This window comes from Monomorium pharaonis, chromosome 6 (assembly GCF_013373865.1).
Source record: "Monomorium pharaonis isolate MP-MQ-018 chromosome 6, ASM1337386v2, whole genome shotgun sequence".
Taxonomy (NCBI): Eukaryota; Metazoa; Arthropoda; class Insecta; order Hymenoptera; family Formicidae; genus Monomorium; species Monomorium pharaonis.
The window spans coordinates 5,912,153-5,935,083 of record NC_050472.1 but is presented as its reverse complement, the minus strand read 5'-3'; the positions used below and the strand labels follow the sequence as shown (position 1 = coordinate 5,935,083).

At 37.5% G+C, this 22,931-nt stretch overlaps 1 protein-coding gene across 1 annotated transcript; it reads right to left on the bottom strand.

The window, feature by feature from the left end:
• Positions 1-359: 359 nt before the first annotated feature.
• On the bottom strand, positions 360-2,382 carry LOC105841103. Its single transcript, XM_012688222.1, has 3 exons — positions 2,219-2,382; positions 754-2,157; positions 360-708 (listed from the first exon to the last, which is right to left on the bottom strand). Exons 1-3 carry the CDS (start codon positions 2,380-2,382, stop codon positions 360-362), a joined length of 1,917 nt encoding a protein of 638 aa, XP_012543676.1.
• Positions 2,383-22,931: the final 20,549 nt, after the last annotated feature.

The following is a 22,931-nucleotide window of genomic DNA, read 5'->3' as shown; positions in this document are numbered from 1 at the left end:
ATGTCCGGCCGATGAGCGTCATTTTTCGGCGAACGGTACACATACACTACTTCCGCACCTCGTCGTCGTTGATCGGTCGGTCGGTACTCACGGTCGCCGTGGACATCTTCGTCACCTGGATTTCGCGAATCTTGACACCCGCTCGCGCACGCCGACGGACTCACGGCTGGAGGACGACGAGAACGACAATCTTTTGCAAACGACTTTGCGAACGTTAATGATGGCGTGACGCGGCGGTGCTTTGTTTTTTTTTTTTTTTTTTTTTTTTTTTTTTTTTTTTTGAGGTTTAATGTGCCAGATCTATTATAGATATATGGCACGTATGTCTCTTATCTCTGTCGGACTTTTCCCGGCTCCTGTTATATTATTCTTCCTGTTAGGCGGACAAACTGATATATTACTTTGAGTGTGCTTAATTCCTCTTTTCTTAGCCAGTTCCATACACTATCCGGCTTACTTGCACCAATTTTATTGAGTTCTTCCGTTAGGTTTAGGTTCATTCTTGCTTCATCATAGGAGTTACAATGGAATATAAAATGGTCGACGTCTTCTTTTTCGCTTCCACACTGACATCTATCGGAATCTATATACCCTTTGCGCGCCAAGCTTGAATTTAGGTTGTAGTGGTTAGCTCTCAATCTATTGAACAGTACCATTGCCCTTCTTGGTAAGTTCGTGCCCTCAAACCATGGACTTCTTTCCTTTTTTCTATAGAAGTTTTCAAAATAGAATTTTCCTTTTATTTTGGCTAACTCCTCTAATTCTTTATTGTTTTCTTGTATTATTTCTTCTTTGTATTTATTCCTTAGGTCTCTGCTTGTAATCTTTAGTTCACTTGAATGGGCTTCTTGATTAGCTTCTTTTGCGAGTTTGTCGGCTTCTTCGTTGCCCCATATTCCTTTGTGTGCGGGAATCCATGCGATGACCATTTTAACTTCTAGTTTCTTTACAATTTTGTAGTACCATTCTCTTATCTCAATTATGTATGCATTGTGGCTTGTAGAAACAGTATTATTTTCTAATGCTTTAATTGTGCTTAGGCTGTCCGTAAGTATTAAGATATTATGATTTATTTTCTGGCGGAACGCCCATTCCATAGCTTTTGCGATTGCACATGCTTCCGCTGTGAATACTGTGGCGGCTTTGTTGAGGCTCATATAGTATCCTGTCTCTTTATTTTCCACTATGAATGCACTTCCTACTGACGGTTTATCTTTCTCCTTAGATCCATCAGTGTATATTCTAATTGTGTCTTGGCCAAGATCATATTTATCTTGAATTTCTTGAATGATTTTCATCCCTGTAATTTTATTCTTGGTACTGTACTGCTTCCCGATTTCCGTTTCTAATTGTAACTCCTTCGTCATCACCCAGTAGTTTCCTTTAAATAGCTTACTCTTGATGTTTGTGTTCATGCTTTCACTATCTTTCTGAGAGTGTTCCCACGTTTCTGCGATAATACTTTTTTTACGCCATGGCGTTTGGTTATTGATATTTACTTCTTCCTTGTATAATTCGTTGATCACCTGTAGCTCTTCATTATTGTTGATTCGATTCTGTTCTATTATTCTTGAAATATGGTTTCTCGCCAGGAATTTGGCTCTGTTTTGTATAGACATTATTTTAGATTCGGCTAGTAACACATTTGTAGGTGTACTGTTTCTATAACCCATGGCTGTTCTAATGCCCATGTATTGGGCCTTTTCTACTATACTGGTTACATCTTCTTTGTTAGTAGGTAGGAATACAAAGATTCCATATTCCATTGCGGATCTTACCAAGCTTTTGTACAACAGGAGGGCCGTGTTCACTTCCATGCCTCTTGACACCTTGTTGGCATATTTGAGGACATTATTTGCTTTTCTTGCTTTGTCCCTGACTGTTTCACATTGTTTTTTGAAGCTAAGTTTTGTGTCCATCCATATTCCTAAGAATTTGGCCTCCGATACTAATTTGATTTGTTCGTTCATGAATCGTATTCTTATAGCTCTGTCTACAATTCTTTGCTTGTTGAATTCCATTATCTTGGTCTTGTGAGGATTTATCTTTAGTCCAATATTGACTAGTTCTTCATGGATGTCTTCTAAGGCACTTTCAATCAAGGTAGTTCTCGTCGAAATGTATTTTTCACTAGTGTATATTGCTATGTCGTCTGCACTGTACTTGTTTTACTTCCTTAGGAATAGTATTGAGGATCTTGTTGGTATATATATTATACAGCATTGGGCTTAGCACCGCTCCTTGCGGAAGTCCTATATTGATTCTTCTTTTTATCATTGATCCTTTATCCGTTATGAATTCAGCATATCTTTCATACAATAAATCATTTATGGTATTAACTATTTTACTGGGACACTTCTCTTCTCTTAATTTGTCGATCATAGCTTTATACTGCACGTTATCGTATGCTGCTGTGATATCTATAAACCATAGTACTTTTGTTCTTAATCATGTTCGACTTAATATGAGCTGATAGTTTCACAAGATTATTTAAGCACGATTTTCCTCGCCTAAATCCTGACTGTTGTGTGTCGTAAATTTCCATTTCTTCCGCCCACCAATTCAGACGTTCAGCTATTATTCTTTCGTATGTCTTTCGCATGCACGAGAATAAAGATATGGGTCTTACATCTTCTTTATCTCGTTTATCTATAAACACAACTTGGAAGTTGTTCCATTCTTCTGGAATTCTCATTTCTCCTTGGAATATTTTGTTGTAAATGTCTGTTATAATGGTGACTATTTCTTCTGGTAGTTCCTTTAGCATATTGTATTCCACGTGGTCCAGTCCTGGAGCTGATTTCCCTTTTCCTTTTCTAATTGCTCTTCTTACTTCTTCTATTGATATTGCTTTGTTTAGTTCATTATCTTCGTGTGTAGTTATTTTTTCAATTTTTTCTACCGCCGCCCAACTAGGCGCATATTCTTGAATTTTTCCTTGTATTGTTTGATCTCTATTTTTGTTTTGCCATTTATTCCATTCAATTGTCCTGCTGGGGTTCCTAAGTATTCTTAGCTTGTTCCACACATATGACATGCTCATATTCTTGTTGATACCCTCAATAAAACCATAGGTTGCTGCTCTCTTTTTTTGGTTAATTATTTTTTTAGTTTGAGCTTTAGCCCTTTGGAATTCGATAAAGTCTGGCCTGCTTTGTGTCTTGTAAAACTGTTTTAGAGCTTGTTTTCTTAGTTCTATACTTTCTTTACACTCTTCGTCCCACCGTGGTTTTTGGCTGGCTTTCTTTTTCTCTCTGCTTTGGTTGCCTTGACTGATGGTTTTCCCTGCTTGTGTCTTTTTCGTTACTTTTTTCTTTATTTGATTGTTTTTTTTTTATTTTTTGTATCCTTTATCTTGCATGCATTGATCATTGCCTCTACGATGGAATTATACATATCCATGGGATTCTTGCTTTTCCAGCTTGATGACTTATCCGTATACCATTTCATCATATTCCTTTTGTACTCCTTCCAATTCATGTTTTTTCTCGTTACTCTGTTAGATTTCTTGATGTATTGCCCGGCTGATATATACAATTTGATCCTAATAGGGTGGTGGTCTAAGCTCCAGGTGTCGTCTTCCTGTTTGTATTCTAATTTGTCGATCATATCATGTGAGGTGATTACTAAATCTATATTAGATTTTGACTTATTATACGTGCCCGTGTAGCTACTGGTGTCTGTGTTTACAGCCAGATCTGCATTCCATGTTGCTTCAGCAAGAATTTTTCCGTTGATGTCTGTATTATTACAGTTCCACATTGTGTTATGGGCATTAAAATCCCCAGCTATTATTACTCCTGTTTGTTTGCTGAATTGCGACATAAAGTTTGTCCATTCTCGCTTTTTCATTTGAATTCCTGGTTTTCGGTATATGACCACTAGCATCAGATCCTTTTTGGGGGCTGTTAGTCTAATTTTTATTGCGGTAATTTCACATTGGCTTGGCACCTGTTTAATTTTAATCTTTTCATATATGACTTTCTGTTTTATCATAATGGCTGTTCCTCCTGCTCCTGTACTTTGTTGATTTTCTCTTTCCGTTCTCTCAATGTTGTAACCGTGAATGTATAGATTGTCGCTCTTTCTGAGTTTTGTTTCCGTGATGCATACAGCATCTATTCCATTTATTCTATTTACTAGTTCGTTTCTTTCTCCTTTTATTCCTCTGGCATTCCAAAGAATTATTTCCATTGCTCTTTATTGTATCTTATTTCTTCTCTTGTATCTTTATTATCTCTTTCTCTTAGTGCTCTTGTGATTTCTGACTGGATGACATCAATAATATCCTTTAACGCTTGCATGTAGTAATCATTTTGTTTATTTCTTTGAATCATTTTTTTTATATTTTTTCTTATTGTTTCTTGATTTCTTTCCTCTGTGTCTGGTATATCTCTAGTTTCTTTACTGGTATTTTCTTGGGTGTTTTTATTTGTTCTCTCTTTTGTAGATTGTCGCTCTCTGATTGGTATCCAATAATTTTCCTCTGATTTATTGTTATTTTCTTCTATCCACATATCTGGTTCCTTTTCTGTGTGTTTCTTTCTTTGTGATGTGCTTTCCTGTCTTGTTTCTTCTTGTAATTTACGCGGTGGTTGTTTCTCTGATCTTGTTTCTCTGTTGTCTTCTCTTTTTCTAGGGACTTCTCTTTCCTTCGGGTATGTTTTATTTGCTACTAGCATGTCTCTGTATTTTGTTGCTCTTTGTCCCATTTCTAACTTGGCCTCTGAAATTGAGATGTTTCTTTCCGCCGCATGTCTCAGTATGTTTCTTTGATGAGTAAATTCTCTGCACTTTTTGCTATTCGCTTTATGTTCCTCGCCACAGTTTTTACACTTAGGAACCTTATCACATGTGCCATGGAATGGGTCGCCACATATAATGCATGATCTTTCTTTTTCCCTACAGTTCAGTTGGACATGCCCAAACCTATAACATTTAAAGCATTGTTTGACATCCAATATATATGGTCTTAGCCTAATCTTAACAATATCTCCGTAGAGAGATAGCGCGTGAGGCATCATATTGCCTCTGAAGGTTACTACAATGTTACTAGTTATGACACTTTCCATTTTTTTAGTAATATTATTGTATCTTCTTGATACTAATCTTTCTAATTTTATAATGTCATCTCTTTGGTCTACAGCTAATGCTAAGTCCTCTACTTTATCACCCCAGTCTATGATGACTCCTTTAATGGCCGTGTTTCTTTCGAGTAAACTAAATTCTATTTCTTTAATTTTTTCTAATTTTCGGATTATTCTGTTGGCCCTATCAATGCCTGTTATATGTAAATCCGCTGTCCTGAATCCCGTTTTTACAAATCCGTCTGGTTTTATGTCCTCTTTGGCCAGGGCATTTAAAATGCGGAAACTGTTAGTCTTACCTCTTTTCTCCATGTATTCTTGTCTTAGTCTCACCGTAATAATACATTCTCTTTTGTGGCCTGCCTTGAATTTTTTTTCTTCCTTTGAAGTGGGGTGATCGTCGTGTCCTCCATAGCTGAATACAATTTTCCCGTTCTTGCAGTACACAGTTTCCTTCTTCGGCTCGTCGTCTGTATAGTATGTTGTGGTTGATCCTGATGTGTCCATCGACGTCTGTGCTTGGGCTTCTTCTCTGGGTTCAGATTCCGATGATGTATTGGGCACGTCTTCCTCACTTACATCTTTCATCTCTGTTGTCTTTCTTTGCTTTCTATCCTCCTGCTTTTCCTTTCCGTCCTTTTTATCTTGTCTCTTTCGTTTTGCAACTTTATTCTTATTCTTCGGCATATTGTCGGTGTCTTCCAACGTTATGTCCATATACTGTACACACTCACTTTTGTCTCCTTTCTCACTATCAGTCTGCGTTGAGTTAATACCAATTATTTTCTCTAGGCACTCTTTGGTGTAGGAATATTCCCATTCACCTTCGTTATCTTCTTCTACTTCTATTTGCACTTTATTATTCGCCTTTTTACTTGAGCCTTTTTTTATTTTTATTCCTCTCGAATTTTCTGCGGGCCCTTTGTTGCGAGGCGTTTGCGCAGTTAAGACTCTAGCATGTTCCATGCACAAAGCGTTAACCTCACTTTCCGGCACTTTAGCCACTGCCTTGCATACTTTGATCACTTTTTCTTTGATCTTCTTCTCTTCTCTATTTCGGACTCTCTCCGCTTCCTTTTTAGCCCTGATAAGGGCTGATTGTGGAATATCCTGCTTTCGCGTCACCTTTACTTAACTTCGTCACACAGTACGTCCTCACTCTACGCACCCACTTACTCGACTGATGCTTTATGTGAACTTAGCTGCGAGCATCCCGTAAAAATCGCGGGAGTGTCACGTGATTGCACTGTTGTACTTCGACGTGGAGTGTCGCGAACAATGGGGGTGATGGGGATGGAAGGGTCAAAGAGAGAGAGAAAGAGAGAGAGAGAGAGAGAGAGAGAGAGAGAGAGAGAGAGAGAGAGGGGGGGGGAAGGAAGGAAAGAGGAGAGAAGCGGAGGATGAATCGCCGCTGTGCTGTAGCCGGTAGCAATGCTACCTGTTTTGAAAAGTGTGCGCTCGCCATTCTTTTATTTTAAGAGATCTACTTTAATTCAACATTAACGACGAAAAATAATAATAAATAATAATAAATTTAAAATAATCAAACTTTAATCGTTGTTAGATCTAAATGTTTCTATTGGAATTATTGGAATATTTCATTGTAATAACTAATATTCTATTTAATTCAATTAAATTTTATTGAACCAAATATATCTTTCTGCAGAAAAATATAATATTGACCGACTTTCATTATTCGATAAGCAAAACCGAAACTTTCGTTAGTTTTAAAATATTAATTTACATTATATAGTGAGATAGGATTTGATCAAATCAGTTATTATTAAAATTCAATCATCTCAAGCTTGTCACGCGCTGCAGATACTTGGTGTAAGAACTCTTGATGCATAATATTCTCCAAATTATAAAGAAAATATATAATTAATATACAAAATATTTAATAATTTTATTAATATTTTAAATTGCTATATTATTTGATGCATTTAATAAACACAATATTTGTACATAATTTACATAATTAATTAACAATAAAATTATTTAAGTAATAATTTATAACACAAAAAATATTCTTATTTAAAGAAAAGTTTCTTCTTCAATTACACATACATATAAATAACAAATTACAATTTCTTTATTATCTATTACTTGAATAAAATTTTACTCAATTTAGATTATTATCCTTAGTCAGTATATTAGTTTTTATCTTTCAAAATAACTGTTATTTTTTTATACCAAATAAAAATTTTTCAAAAAAGAAAAAAAAATTACTATAAACATACATAGACATATTTTGTATATAATTATATATTTATTTATATACGTTTTTATACAAAAATTTTTGTATTGGGTAAATTCCCTTTATTTATTAAACTATTTCTATAGTCGACATTAGAAAAACTTAAGAGAATCGACATGATAAAATTCCATGATTTGCATCAAACAACGCGTTCTAATCGAAAAATTCATTTTTCTATCGTGATATCCGTGGACTGTACCCGCTTGAAAAATTTTCGACATATGTAAACGCAACGTACGGTTAATCTACGTTTATTTTATCGGCCTACCGTCTTTCGCCTTTCCTTGTTTGTTTTGCCCGCGTCGTTTCTACCCTCCTCTTAGATGTCTGTAACGATATTTCTAATAATAAATAAAATGTTATGTTTATAAGTTTTAAATGTAGTAAATTTTCTAGATGAAAGGGTTATAATAAAATTTAAAATAACATTCAGCTGTGTGCACAAATAACCTACATACGCCAAACGCTCGTTACGTTACTTATGTATTAAAAAAAGTATATACATATATATTATAAACTGCGAATATTTACATCATGGTTGCGATCCAATCACGCATATATTATATATAAGTAATCGCTTATTTGCTACCAGAGATGGGCGAATTTGTAATTGACTATTACCAAATTACAAATGCTCAAAACAATGAATAATTAAATGTGATTTAATTACACATTACTTTGAACATTTGTAATTAAACACCATTGAATTACTAATTTGTTTGAACATTTGTAATGGATGTTCAAAGTAATTAAATTACACTATTGTAATGTAATTACATTTGTGTAATTTATTTATACATTTGTGTAATTTAATTACATTTGTGTAATTTAATTACATTTGTATAATTTAATTACATTTGTGTAATTTAATTACATTTGTGTAATTTAATTACGTCTGTATGTGTAATTTAATTACATTTTAATTTTTATTCGAATTGAGTTAACATAAGTTCATAACTTATGAAAAATATCTTATGCATGGGAGAAAGCTTTTCTTTCAGACTCGTATGATTGCCGCCCAAGCAGAAGGCAAACTTCACGATCGTCTAAAAAATGTCGCTTTCTCCGCTAGATACACAATATATTATTTTTGCAGTATGTACAGTATGTACACTCTCACGTTCTCTTTGTCGTTAACTCAATTTGAATAAAAATTAAAATGTAATTAAATTACACAGATGTAATTAAATTACACAAATGTAATTAAATTACACAAATATAATTAAATTACACAAATGTAATTAAATCACGCAAATGTAATTAAATCACACAAATGTAATTACATTACAATAGTGTAATTTAATTACTTTGGACATCCATTACAAATGCTCAAAATAATGAGTAATTAAATGGAACTTAATTACAAATGCTGAACATAATGGATAATTAAATGGATTTCAATTACAAATTATAAAAGTAATATGTAATTGAATGTGTAATTTGAAGACAAAAGTATTTGCTGCTACCCATCTCTGTTTGCTACTAGATAGTTTTCAGGTTTTTTTAAAATTCAATTCAATATCAGGTTTTTAAAAGTGCTGTTTTATTTATTTTATACAGTATAATTTCATTATAAGAAAATAATCGCGTTTGGTTGGTATAATCATAAAATAATTTATAAAAATTTACTTTAAAAAAGTACTTAATTTTTATATTTTTTCTGAAAAACTAATTTTATAAATGTTTGATATAAAACAAATGGAGAGCGATTTTTATTCTCTTCAAAAAAGAGTGAGAAGCCACTTTTGGGCTCTAACACCCTTTTTATTTTCACTCCCACGATTCACGGGACCCAGTGGGAAATAGTACATCGAATCGACATCGATTCGACGTCGAAATCATCATTTCGATGTCGATTCGACGTCGAATTGATGTCGAATTCATTATCGTTTCTCACTGGGGATAGCGTTACGATTTTTATGTATGCGTACTAGCATATTACTTGTACGAGTCCAAACCTTTTGATGCCTGTATATATAGTAAAGAATAGATAAAACAGTACTTGAGAAACATATTAAAGCGAATTTCAAAAGAATCGTAACTGTCCATCTAGTGGTTAATAAGCGATTTACTAGATAATAATGATGTCACGCACGACGGAAGCGGCGGAAGTTGATATCTTAATGTTAACACATAAATGATGCTGAATCACATTCATAAAGTGGGTTGTAATATCTGCCCTTGTAATTGGGATACCAATGGTGTCGGTGGATTCCTCATATTTCGGTAAACTTGTTATCGCGCCATTGAATACCATATTCTCCAATGTTTTTACTAACCATGGACCTAATCTTTACAGCACTGAACCGTTCAGTTATTATAATACATTATTAACCCTTCAAGGTCACACTTCTTTTTTCTAACATCGAGGTCACACTGGGTGTGTTACGGGAGAACGTTCGGATTGTGAACATATTTCCTATACATTTCCTATGTCTGTAACAATATATTGTGAAGGCGTGGAGGAGGGACAATGTACCCATTCTCTTTACTTGATGATTGACATGTAAGCTATCCGGTGTCTCTTGGCACGAGTCACATGGGCTCGTGGCCGTCAAGCCACATTGTAATCAACGACCTCGTGGGTTGAAAAACTCGGTTGTGAAGGTCGATAGCGTGCACGGGGGCCTCGTAGGGGGAACCCGGGGCCGTTCAGGCTACCGAGACGCCGGTGACGCAATATGAAAAGGCAGAAAGGTCGAGAAAATGCGAGAATGTGGAACGAGCGTCTTCCTCCACGCCTACTCGTCGATTGCTTTGTGTGTGTGTGTGTGTGTGTGGGCTAAGAGAGGGGAGAAAACGTAGCGAGAATGTTGACCGAGCGTCTTCCTCCACGCTTACTCGTCGATTGCTTTGTGTGTGTGTGTGGGCTAAGAGAGGGGAGAAAACGTAGCAAACGAACCTGTCCGTGCGTGAGGCGTTTTTGTTTTTCGGGCAGAATCGTTGGGACCGTCGTACAGAAAGGGTGCGTATAGTTCCCAAGTACCGATAGAATAAATTCAGTCTAATCGCATTTACTATTTTAAGATAGTTACATTAAGCAATAAAGTGTTATTGGAAATACCACTCATTATTAAAATCACTTCTCCTTGCCCATCACAGGGTGGTTACCACCCATCGTCATTTTTAAAGTGCTGTATTTATGAAATTATCAAAGATATGGTAGAGAGAATGGAAGTGATCACGAGACCGTGCAGGTGAGCAACCTATTGCACTTTATTGTACATTAATTATTGTTAATTAATTGGAAACTTAATATTTATTGTTTAAATATTTTCCGTTTTTTCTTTGTTTGATTCTGATCGGAATAAAATCGTTCATAATATGACGCTGCTTGTTAAAAAATTATTTATATAGCATCAATAATCCAGATTTACGAAATAGACTTGTTTGTAGAAAAAATGTTTTGTTATGTAATGGTAAAAATATGTGGAAAAACAGGAGAAAATTATTATTGCAGGTGAAGCGGGAGATTGATATGTACTTGAAATTCAACTATCTGTTGCACGTGGATAAGAACACAAGGGGACCCGTGAGCAAGGAGTTGACCGCGGTAAATTGTGAGCCCGTGATAATCGTGCCCAGGCAGAAGTGTGAGGACAGCTCGGTCGACATATCTGACAAGGTCAATTCGTCGCCCGATTCTATAAACAGTGATTACCAGCTGTACACACTGAATTTGTCTGGCCGATCATCTATCCTGTCGTCGACCAGCTCGTCCAGCTCGATGTTCAGCGATGCCTCCTTGCAAGCCCCTAACTCGATATCACTGAGTCCGGCAAAACGCGCAAAGAAATACTTCTCCCAGGACACTTTGTCGGATATTAAACAATACGTACGATAATTTGACGCGCGAGTGGAAGAACCTGTTGAAATTAGTAATCCAAGAGTAAATGGATGATAGATGTCGTTGGTCTGCAATTTATGTTGACTGATGATTGGTTGCTTTCCTATGTAATACTATGTTCGATGTTCTTCCTCCCTTCCAAGTATACAGACATTAAGAGTGCTAAGTCGAACGCGGAAGAGACCGCCAGCGAGACGGATAGCGAGATTGAACACGCAGGTCACATAGGGTGGCGGAAAAATCTATCTACCGGGGCTGAATCACAACATTCTAATGGAGTTTGGACTGTTACGTCCGGCCGAGATTTTCGAGCCGGCCGTCACGATCCAAGCGAGAATCGCGCCCTGCAACGACGCGTTGCCGGGACAACGCGTACGCCGGCAAGTTCACGCGCTTACGGTGCCGGGCCCGAGCGATCACGCGCTGCGAGCGTGCGGGCCACCCGATTGGCACGCACGCGCTAATTAAAAGCGGTAATTCTCGATGAACCGCGCTAGATATTGTTTTGCCTTTCCAGGCGCCTTTCCAAGTATACAGACATTAAGAGTGCTAAGTCGAACGCGGAGGAGACCGCCAGCGAGACGGATAGCGAGATTAAACACGTAGATCACATAGGGTAGCGGAAAAATCTATCTACCGGGGCTAAATCACAACATTCTAATGGAGTTTGCACTGTTACGTCCGGCCGAGATTTTCGAGCCGGCTGTCACGATCCAGGCGAGGATCGCGCCCTGCAACGATGCGTTGCCAGGACAACGCGTACGCCGGCAAGTTCACGCGCTTACGGTGCCGGGCCCGAGCGATCACGCACTGCGAGCGTGCGGGCCACTCGATCGGCACGCACGCGCTAATTAAAAGCGGTAATTCTCGATGAACCGCGCTAGATATCGCTAAGACACAAAAAGGGGAGTAATCCTCCCCCTAGCCAGCTTCCCCTGTGGCGCCTCAAAACTGGGCATTTGGTGGCAATCGCGTAAATCGCTTAATTAACGGGACGAAGTAATTACCCCTCTAAAAAGAAACTGGCGAACGCTCCCGCTGGCGCCGACGTAGCTACGCTCGCGCGGGACCGTTCGGAGTAAGATATTAAGGGCCCAACGCTCTTAATTGATCGATAACAAATTAAAAGAGATTAAACACGCGAACAAGCGACAGATGCTAGTTCGGTAGGCTTAGGCGCGGTGCTATCGCAGGGGATCGGGGTGGCCGAACACATCATTGCGTACGGGAGTCGCTCGTTATCGGAGGCGGAGAAGAAATACTCCACAACGGAACAGGAGTGTTTTGCGGTTATTTGGGCAATTCAAAAATTAAGGCCCTACCTCGAGGGCTATAACTGGCATATTGTACCAGAATTAATAAATCGCGAAATAGGTAGTAATTTGTTATTTCATAAAAGATTGTATGGTTTTTTTTGTATGCAGTGGAGCGGCTCAAGATTATGTATGGTCTTTATGATCCAATTAGGAATAACATGCCTCCTGAAAGAGAAATAAAATACATAAACTTTAATCAAGAGGGAGATTTGTTAGCAATTGCTGACGAAAATAGTAGTTGGGGTAGTCGAGTTTGTATTTGGGATTGGGCTAAAAGAAAAAATTATTGCCGGTCTGTATACAGTGGTGGTCTTGACTACAATTTAAAACAAGTCAAGTGGTTACCATATGATGATTCTTTTCTAATTACTTGTGGTTGTTCTAATGTACGTTTATTAGATCTTAACCGCGGCAAGTCAAAGAATTTGGCAATGCATGCGCGTCATGCAACAGTCAAAGCATTAGCTGTCCGTTACTACCGTTTCACGATAATAACGGACCACAACAGCCTATGGCTACACAATTTAAGAAACCCTACGGGCCAACTAGCGAGATGGGCATTAGAGCTCCTAGAATACGATTACGTAATTGAATATCGGAAGGGGGCCATGCATCACGTACCCGACGCCCTCTCGCAAATGTACGAAGGGGGCAAGGAACTCTGCGCCGTGATCGCGACGAACGACCAATGGTATGTCGGGCGGGCAGAAGAAATAATGAGAAATCCGCGGCGGTACCCTGACTGGAAATTGGAGGGCAACGAGCTTTACGTAAGAAAGACGCGTGGCATCGCGAGGGTTGTCGGCGACCGGAACCAATGGAAAAGGGTGGTACCGAGAGAGGCGCGACGGGAAGTAATCCGCGAGAACCACGATCCTCCTCACGCCGGATATTTGGGGGTCGAGAAGACGTACCAGCGAATTGCCTTGTAGTATCACTGGCCACGCATGTATCGGGACATGGCGGAGTACGTGCGTCGTTGTGACACGTGCCAGAGGACGAAGGTGGAGCAGACCTGCCGGTCTTATTGCTTATATATATATACAGGGTGTTTGGTAAAGATTTATGCAATCTTTATAAGCAGGTAGAGCGCATTAAGCTGAACATAAAATCCTCATCGTTTTTCTATTTTCACAATAGTTAACGAGTTATAGACTTGTAAAATTTTCTGTATTAGCCCGGCCTACCGGCAAATGCAAGCACACCGAGCGCCCGATCGCGGCGGCCGCCCCTCCCTAGCGCTTGAACCTTGAGATTGCTAGGCGCGCGGAGGGAGTTGTTACAACAACCTATTGCACTTTATTGTACATTAATTATTGTTAATTAATTGGAAACTTAATATTTATTGTTTAAATATTTTCCGTTTTTTCTTTGTTTGATTCTGATCGGAATAAAATCGTTCATAATATGACGCTGCTTGTTAAAAAATTATTTATATAGCATCAATAATCCAGATTTACGAAATAGACTTGTTTGTAGAAAAAATGTTTTGTTATGTAATGGTAAAAATATGTGGAAAAACAGGAGAAAATTATTATTGCAGGTGAAGCGGGAGATTGATATGTACTTGAAATTCAACTATCTGTTGCACGTGGATAAGAACACAAGGGGGCCCGTGAGCAAGGAGTTGACCGCGGTAAATTGTGAGCCCGTGATAATCGTGCCCAGGCAGAAGTGTGAGGACAGCTCGGTCGACATATCTGACAAGGTCAATTCGTCGCCCGATTCTATAAACAGTGATTACCAGCTGTACACACTGAATTTGTCTGGCCGATCATCTATCCTGTCGTCGACCAGCTCGTCCAGCTCGATGTTCAGCGATGCCTCCTTGCAAGCCCCTAACTCGATATCACTGAGTCCGGCAAAACGCGCAAAGAAATACTTCTCCCAGGACACTTTGTCGGATATTAAACAATACGTACGATAATTTGACGCGCGAGTGGAAGAACCTGTTGAAATTAGTAATCCAAGAGTAAATGGATGATAGATGTCGTTGGTCTGCAATTTATGTTGACTGATGATTGGTTGCTTTCCTATGTAATACTATGTTCGATGTTCTTCCTCCCTTCCAAGTATACAGATATTAAGAGTGCTAAGTCGAACGCGGAAGAGACCGCCAGCGAGACGGATAGCGAGATTGAACACGCAGGTCACATAGGGTGGCGGAAAAATCTATCTACCGGGGCTGAATCACAACATTCTAATGGAGTTTGGACTGTTACGTCCGGCCGAGATTTTCGAGCCGGCCGTCACGATCCAAGCGAGAATCGCGCCCTGCAACGACGCGTTGTCGGGACAACGCGTACGCCGGCAAGTTCACGCGCTTACGGTGCCGGGCCCGAGCGATCACGCGCTGCGAGCGTGCGGGCCACCCGATTGGCACGCACGCGCTAATTAAAAGCGGTAATTCTCGATGAACCGCGCTAGATATTGTTTTGCCTTTCCAGGCGGCTTTCCAAGTATACAGACATTAAGAGTGCTAAGTCGAACGCGGAGGAGACCGCCAGCGAGACGGATAGCGAGATTAAACACGTAGATCACATAGGGTAGCGGAAAAATCTATCTACCGAGGCTAAATCACAACATTCTAATGGAGTTTGCACTGTTACGTCCGGCCGAGATTTTCGAGCCGGCTGTCACGATCCAGGCGAGGATCGCGCCCTGCAACGATGCGTTGCCAGGACAACGCGTACGCCGGCAAGTTCACGCGCTTACGGTGCCGGGCCCGAGCGATCACGCACTGCGAGCGTGCGGGCCACTCGATCGGCACGCACGCGCTAATTAAAAGCGGTAATTCTCGATGAACCGCGCTAGATATCGCTAAGACACAAAAAGGGGAGTAATCCTCCCCCTAGCCAGCTTCCCCTGTGGCGCCTCAAAACTGGGCATTTGGTGGCAATCGCGTAAATCGCTTAATTAACGGGACGAAGTAATTACCCCTCTAAAAAGAAACTGGCGAACGCTCCCGCTGGCGCCGACGTAGCTACGCTCGCGCGGGACCGTTCGGAGTAAGATATTAAGGACCCAACGCCCTTAATTGATCGATAACAAATTAAAAGAGATTAAACACGCGAACAAGCGACAGATGCTAGTTCGGTAGGCTTAGGCGCGGTGCTATCGCAGGGGATCGGGGTGGCCGAACACGTCATTGCGTACGGGAGTCGCTCGTTATCGGAGGCGGAGAAGAAATACTCCACAACGGAACAGGAGTGTTTTGCGGTTATTTGGGCAATTCAAAAATTAAGGCCCTACCTCGAGGGCTATAACTGGCATATTGTACCAGAATTAATAAATCGCGAAATAGGTAGTAATTTGTTATTTCATAAAAGATTGTATGGTTTTTTTTGTATGCAGTGGAGCGGCTCAAGATTATGTATGGTCTTTATGATCCAATTAGGAATAACATGCCTCCTGAAAGAGAAATAAAATACATAAACTTTAATCAAGAGGGAGATTTGTTAGCAATTGCTGACGAAAATAGTAGTTGGGGTAGTCGAGTTTGTATTTGGGATTGGGCTAAAAGAAAAAATTATTGCCGGTCTGTATACAGTGGTGGTCTTGACTACAATTTAAAACAAGTCAAGTGGTTACCATATGATGATTCTTTTCTAATTACTTGTGGTTGTTCTAATGTACGTTTATTAGATCTTAACCGCGGCAAGTCAAAGAATTTGGCAATGCATGCGCGTCATGCAACAGTCAAAGCATTAGCTGTCCGTTACTACCGTTTCACGATAATAACGGACCACAACAGCCTATGGCTACACAATTTAAGAAACCCTACGGGCCAACTAGCGAGATGGGCATTAGAGCTCCTAGAATACGATTACGTAATTGAATATCGGAAGGGGGCCATGCATCACGTACCCGACGCTCTCTCGCAAATGTACGAAGGGGGCAAGGAACTCTGCGCCGTGATCGCGACGAACGACCAATGGTATGTCGGGCGGGCAAAAGAAATAATGAGAAATCCGCGGCGGTACCCTGACTGGAAATTGGAGGGCAACGAGCTTTACGTAAGAAAGACGCGTGGCATCGCGAGGGTTGTCGGCGACCGGAACCAATGGAAAAGGGTGGTACCGAGAGAGGCGCGACGGGAAGTAATCCGCGAGAACCACGATCCTCCTCACGCCGGATATTTGGGGGTCGAGAAGACGTACCAGCGAATTGCCTTGTAGTATCACTGGCCACGCATGTATCGGGACATGGCGGAGTACGTGCGTCGTTGTGACACGTGCCAGAGGACGAAGGTGGAGCAGACCTGCCGGTCTTATTGCTTATATATATATACAGGGTGTTTGGTAAAGATTTATGCAATCTTTATAAGCAGGTAGAGCGCATTAAACTGAACATAAAATCCTCATCGTTTTTCTATTTTCACAATAGTTAACGAGTTATAGACTTGTAAAATTTTCTGTATTAGCCCGGCCTACCGGCAAATGCAAGCACACCGAGCGCCCGATCGCGGCGGCCGCCCCTCCCTAGCGCTTGAACCTTGAGATTGCTAGGCGCGCGGAGGGAGTTGTTACAACAACCTATTGCACTTTATTGTACATTAATTATTGTTAATTAATTGGAAACTTAATATTTATTGTTTAAATATTTTCCGTTTTTTCTTTGTTTGATTCTGATCGGAATAAAATCGTTCATAATATGACGCTGCTTGTTAAAAAATTATTTATATAGCATCAATAATCCAGATTTACGAAATAGACTTGTTTGTAGAAAAAATGTTTTGTTATGTAATGGTAAAAATATGTGGAAAAACAGGAGAAAATTATTATTGCAGGTGAAGCGGGAGATTGATATGTACTTGAAATTCAACTATCTGTTGCACGTGGATAAGAACACAAGGGGGCCCGTGAGCAAGGAGTTGACCGCGGTAAATTGTGAGCCCGTGATAATCGTGCCCAGGCAGAAGTGTGAGGACAGCTCGGTCGACATATCTGACAAGGTCAATTCGTCGCCCGATTCTATAAACAGTGATTACCAGCTGTACACACTGAATTTGTCTGGCCGATCATCTATCCTGTCGTCGACCAGCTCGTCCAGCTCGATGTTCAGCGATGCCTCCTTGCAAGCCCCTAACTCGATATCACTGAGTCCGGCAAAACGCGCAAAGAAATACTTCTCCCAGGACACTTTGTCGGATATTAAACAATACGTACGATAATTTGACGCGCGAGTGGAAGAACCTGTTGAAATTAGTAATCCAAGAGTAAATGGATGATAGATGTCGTTGGTCTGCAATTTATGTTGACTGATGATTGGTTGCCTTTCTATGTAATACTATGTTCGATGTTCTTCCTCTCTTCCTCTCTTAAAAAAACTATCTATCAAAAATATTATTACAACGAAGCATCTTGTAACGATCCTCTTTAATAAAACTACTTTATTAAATAAATCTGACGTTTGATTTCGGGATTAAAGACCAATAAAACTAACAGGTTATGGGCCCAGGTGATCGACGATAAAAAGAAATCTAGACGGATACAACGAGAAGCCTTAAAAGTGAGGTTAGAGAAAGAAACGTGGCACAATATAAAATAAATATCGACCTGTTCGATGGAACGAATTTTTCGAGCTGGAAATTTAGGATGACATTAGTATTAAAGGAAAAAGATGTATTTGAAGTTGTAAATCACGTTTTTAGTGAAACGATATATGACACTGAAGCGAAGAAACAAGCATTTAAAACGAAGGATATAAAAGTAAGATCCCTAATACTCAGGTAGAACACAAAATCACAATGTCATTGTGATTTTATTTGTCACTTATAAGTACATAAAAGGTACTCTTATGACATCATCATGATGAATTAAGTGACAAATGACATTATTGTGACTTCTGTGTTCTATCTGGGATAGTACAGTATGTAACGGATGGACAACTAGAATTATTAAAAAATAAAGAAACAGCGTACGAAATGTGGAAATGTCTGGAAGAAGCGTTCGAGAAAAAAGGTTTGGCGGGCCAAATGTTTTTAAGAAAAAAAATTACTATCAATAAAGTACGAAGAAGAAGATAGTTATGATGACTTCATATCGGAATTTGACAAGACAATCAGACAACTAAAGGAAGCAGGAGCAGAGTTAAGGGATGAAGATGTCATATGCAATCTATTCATGAGTTTGCCGAAATCATATGAAACAATAATTGCTGTGTTGGAAAGTACTCCTGGGCTGACGCTGAATACAGTAAAGAGCAGACTACGTGCTGAAGAAGAAAAGAAGAAACTAAGTCTTGGAGATAGCAAGAAGATGAAACAGCAACCTACTGCATTCAATTCAAGGACGAGTACATGTTATCGTTGTGGAGGATATGGTCATTTCAAAAAAGACTGCAGGAAGCCATGGAGAAATCCGGAGCAAGAAGACGTTCGAGATTTAAATTTAACTAAACCAAATACAAGAGGTCGAGACAATTTTTGAGGAAATCGTGGAACATCCAGAAATTATCGTCGAGGTTTTGGTCACAAAGGAAATTTCGCAGGCAGAGGCAGAGGAAGCTACAAAGGATCAAGAAATAACTATGCAGATTATACAGACTCAACACCTTCACAGGAGGAAGAGGACAGCATCTGCTTTATGACCCAAGATTCACACGTAGATCCAAAGAAAGAATCAATTTTAACGTTCTATGTCGATTCAGGTTGCACTGATCATTTAGTAAATAGTAAAATTTATTTTGATAGTCTCTTAATATTGAAAGAACCTATTAGAATAGCTGTTGCTAAGAGTGGAAATTATAATTATATGGAAGCTATTGGCATAGGAAATATTAAGGTCTTGAGTAAAGTCAATAATAAAACGACAAAATATAATATAAAGAATGTATTTTATGTACCAAACTTACGAAAAAATTTGTTATCAGTCAAAAGATTAGAATTATCTAATATTGCGGTAGTATTTGAAAATAATAAAGTAAAACTAGTTGATAAGAACAAAGAAATAGTAGCTATAGGTAAGAGAAATAATCTTTATGAATTAAATTTTGAAGTTGTCAAGCATGAAAGTTTAAATATAGAAAAAGAAAGTAATGACGAAAAATTATGGCACAAAAAACTCGGTCATCTAGGATATTCAAATTTGGAAAAGTTAATAAAACATAAAATGGTAAATGGTTTAAATGAAAATATAGAAGTAAATAAAATGAAATTTTGTGAAGCTTGTATAAATGGAAAAATGGTAAGGTCGCGTTTCGGGCGGAGAACTAAAGCTAAAAGAATTCTGGAAATAATACATTCGGATGTTTGTGGTCCGATTAAACCCATATCATTTTGTGGAAGTAGATACTTTGTAACATTTATTGACGATTTTTCAAGCTTTACAGTGGTATACTTAATAAAATCCAAAGATGAAGTAATCAATTGTTTTAAAGAATATATTAAAATGACCCAGTCTATGTTTAACACAAAAATTTCTAAATTAAGATGCACCAGCAGAAATATGGTTAGGTAAGAAGCCAAATATTGAAAATATTAGGATTTTTGGAACAGTAACGTTTAGTCTAATACCAAAACAATTGAGGGATAAGTTTGATGTGAAAGCGGAAAAATGTATTATGGTAGGTTACGCGCCTAATGGTTATAGATTATGGGATGTGAATAAAAATAAAATAATTATATCAAGGGATGTAAAATTTGATGAGAATACATTTTACTATAAGAAGAAATATATACAAGAGTTAGATGATAATGAAAATGATGAAACTGTGAAACAGAATAATTTTGGGAATGAGGAAATTGTTAAAGATGATAATTTAGAAAGTAATGATAAGATTAGATGTAATGTAAAAGATAAGGATAAAAACGAAAATGATAGTATAAGAAGAAGTGAAAGAATTATCAAACAACCTTTAAGATACAATGACTATGAGATGTATATTTTGATTGACATTTGATGCTATTTCATATATTGAAGATGTACCGCGACATTTTAGAGAGCTAGAAAATAGGGAAAATAAGAGGTTCTGGATGAATGCAGTAGAAAAGGAAATAGAAGCAATAAATAAAAATGAAACTTGGGAATTAGTACAGAAACCAAATAAGAGTCAAATTTTAGATACGAAGTGGCTATTTACGTATAAATCTTTAGAAGATAAGCAGATAAATACAAGGCAAGATTGGTAGTGCGGGGTTTCGCTCAAAAAGATAACTTTAAATATGACGAAATATATTCACCAGTTACAAAAATGTCCACTATTTGTACATTATTAGCAGTAGGAAATCAACTTTCATTTAAGTTCATACAAATGGATGTAAAGACTGCATTCTTAAATGGATATTTAAAGGATGAAATCTATATATACTCACCAGAAGGGGTAATACATAAACATAACAAAGTTTATAAATTAAGAAAATCCCTGTATGGTTTGAAACAGTCGTCAAAATGTTGGAATGACCGAATTAATCAATTTTTATTAGATTTAGGATTTAAAAGATCTCAGAACGATTATTGCCTTTATTTCAAAAATTGCGATAGAGAGATTGTTTATTTGCTTCTCTATGTTGACGATATAATTTTGGCTAGTGCAAGTGAAAGTTTAATTACTCAAATTAAATTCTTGTGATAGACTTATAATACACGGAAAAAACCTTGTGGTAAAAATTACTATGGTAAGTAGTAAACGCGTGCTAAGGAGGAATTATGAAAATTTTTATTATGTTCTTCATTAAATTACGATAATATTTACACTACTTATATGATATAATTCTCTAAAATTTCTTCTTACAGTTCGTGGTTACTATCATAAATAATAAATCATACATAATTTTACTATAAAATTTTCTCCGTGTAGATTTACAAATATATGAATTTATTAAATGTTTGAAAACTTATAAACAATATTTATTTTATTCAAGAAAATTTTAGTATGTAATGTGTGTGTATTTGGTGTGTGTGTGTGTGTGTGATACATACACAAAAATGTTAAACATTATTTGTTTTGTGTAAAGTGAGGTGTTTATTATCAATATAATATTCTTTTCAACCATTAAAAATAAGATAATTATTAAAAAAGAATAAAATTAAAAATGAATAATTGATTTTCTTAAAACTAGAATCATATTTTTCTACGTGTGCGTGTATTGTATAGTAATCAGCATGAATAATAATAGTGATATAAAATCGCGAACTAAGGAATGATTATTCATTTTCCTGTCACAAAGTGATTATTCTTTTCTCGCGTATGTACGTACATATACCACACACACACACACACACACACACGCACACGCACACACACAAACACACGCACACGCACACCAAATACACACACATTACATACTAAATTTTCTTGAATTAAATAAATATTGTTTATAAGTTTTCAAACATTTAATAAATTCATATATTCGTAAATCTACACGGAGAAAATTTTATAGTAAAATTATGTATGATTTATTATTTATGATAGTAACCACGAACTGTAAGAAGAAATTTCAGAGAATTATATCATATAAGTAATGTAAATATTATCGTAATTTGATGAAAAACGTAATAAAAATTTTCATAATTTCTCCTTGTCACGCGTTTATTACTTACCAGAGTAATTTTTACCATAAAGTTTTTTCCGTGTATTATAAGTCTATCACAAGGATTAATTTTATTAAAAATATAAATATCCTCGTTATTTAATTTTTAATTAAGAATATAAAGTTGAAACAAATTAAGAATATAAAGTTGAAACAAACATTTTATTTGGTTGTTATTTCCATTTTAATCGATAAAATTTTCTAATGTTGTTTAAAGAAGGATAAATTTGTTTTTGAGCACATGATAATAGCTTCTTTTAAAATTTATGACAGTTTACGACATTTAAGACTATCACCAAAAAAAATTTTTTATTAAAAATAATCATTATTTATTAAAAAAAAATAAATTTAGTAATTGCTTCTTTAAGCATTAGAACTGATATTTTTTTGTACACATGTATGTACACGTACACATTGGGCGTAGCCATTGCCGCTTGTTGTAACAACTCCCTCCGCGCGCCTAGCAATCTCAGGGTTCAAGCGCTACGGAGGGGCGGCCGCCGCGGTCGGGCGCTCGGCGTGCTTGCATTTGCCGGTAGGCCGGACTAATACAGAAAATTTTACAAGTCTATAACTCGTTAACTATTGTGGAAATGGAAAAACGATGAGGATTTTATATTCAGCTTAATGCGCTCTACCTGCTTATAAAGATTGCATAAATCTTTACCAAACACCCTGTATATACATAAAAAATTATAAAAATGTAAATGTATTTTTTATTTATTTCCCCAGAAAATGTGTTCGCCAGTAATCCAAGAATTTATTAATAAACTTTTACTCAAAAAGCAAAAGTCATTTCCTATAGAATTGAAAAAGTTTGCTTGTACTTTACATTTTTATTCTCCTGCGGCATATGAATATGTAAGGAAAACATGAATATTTTACCTCATCA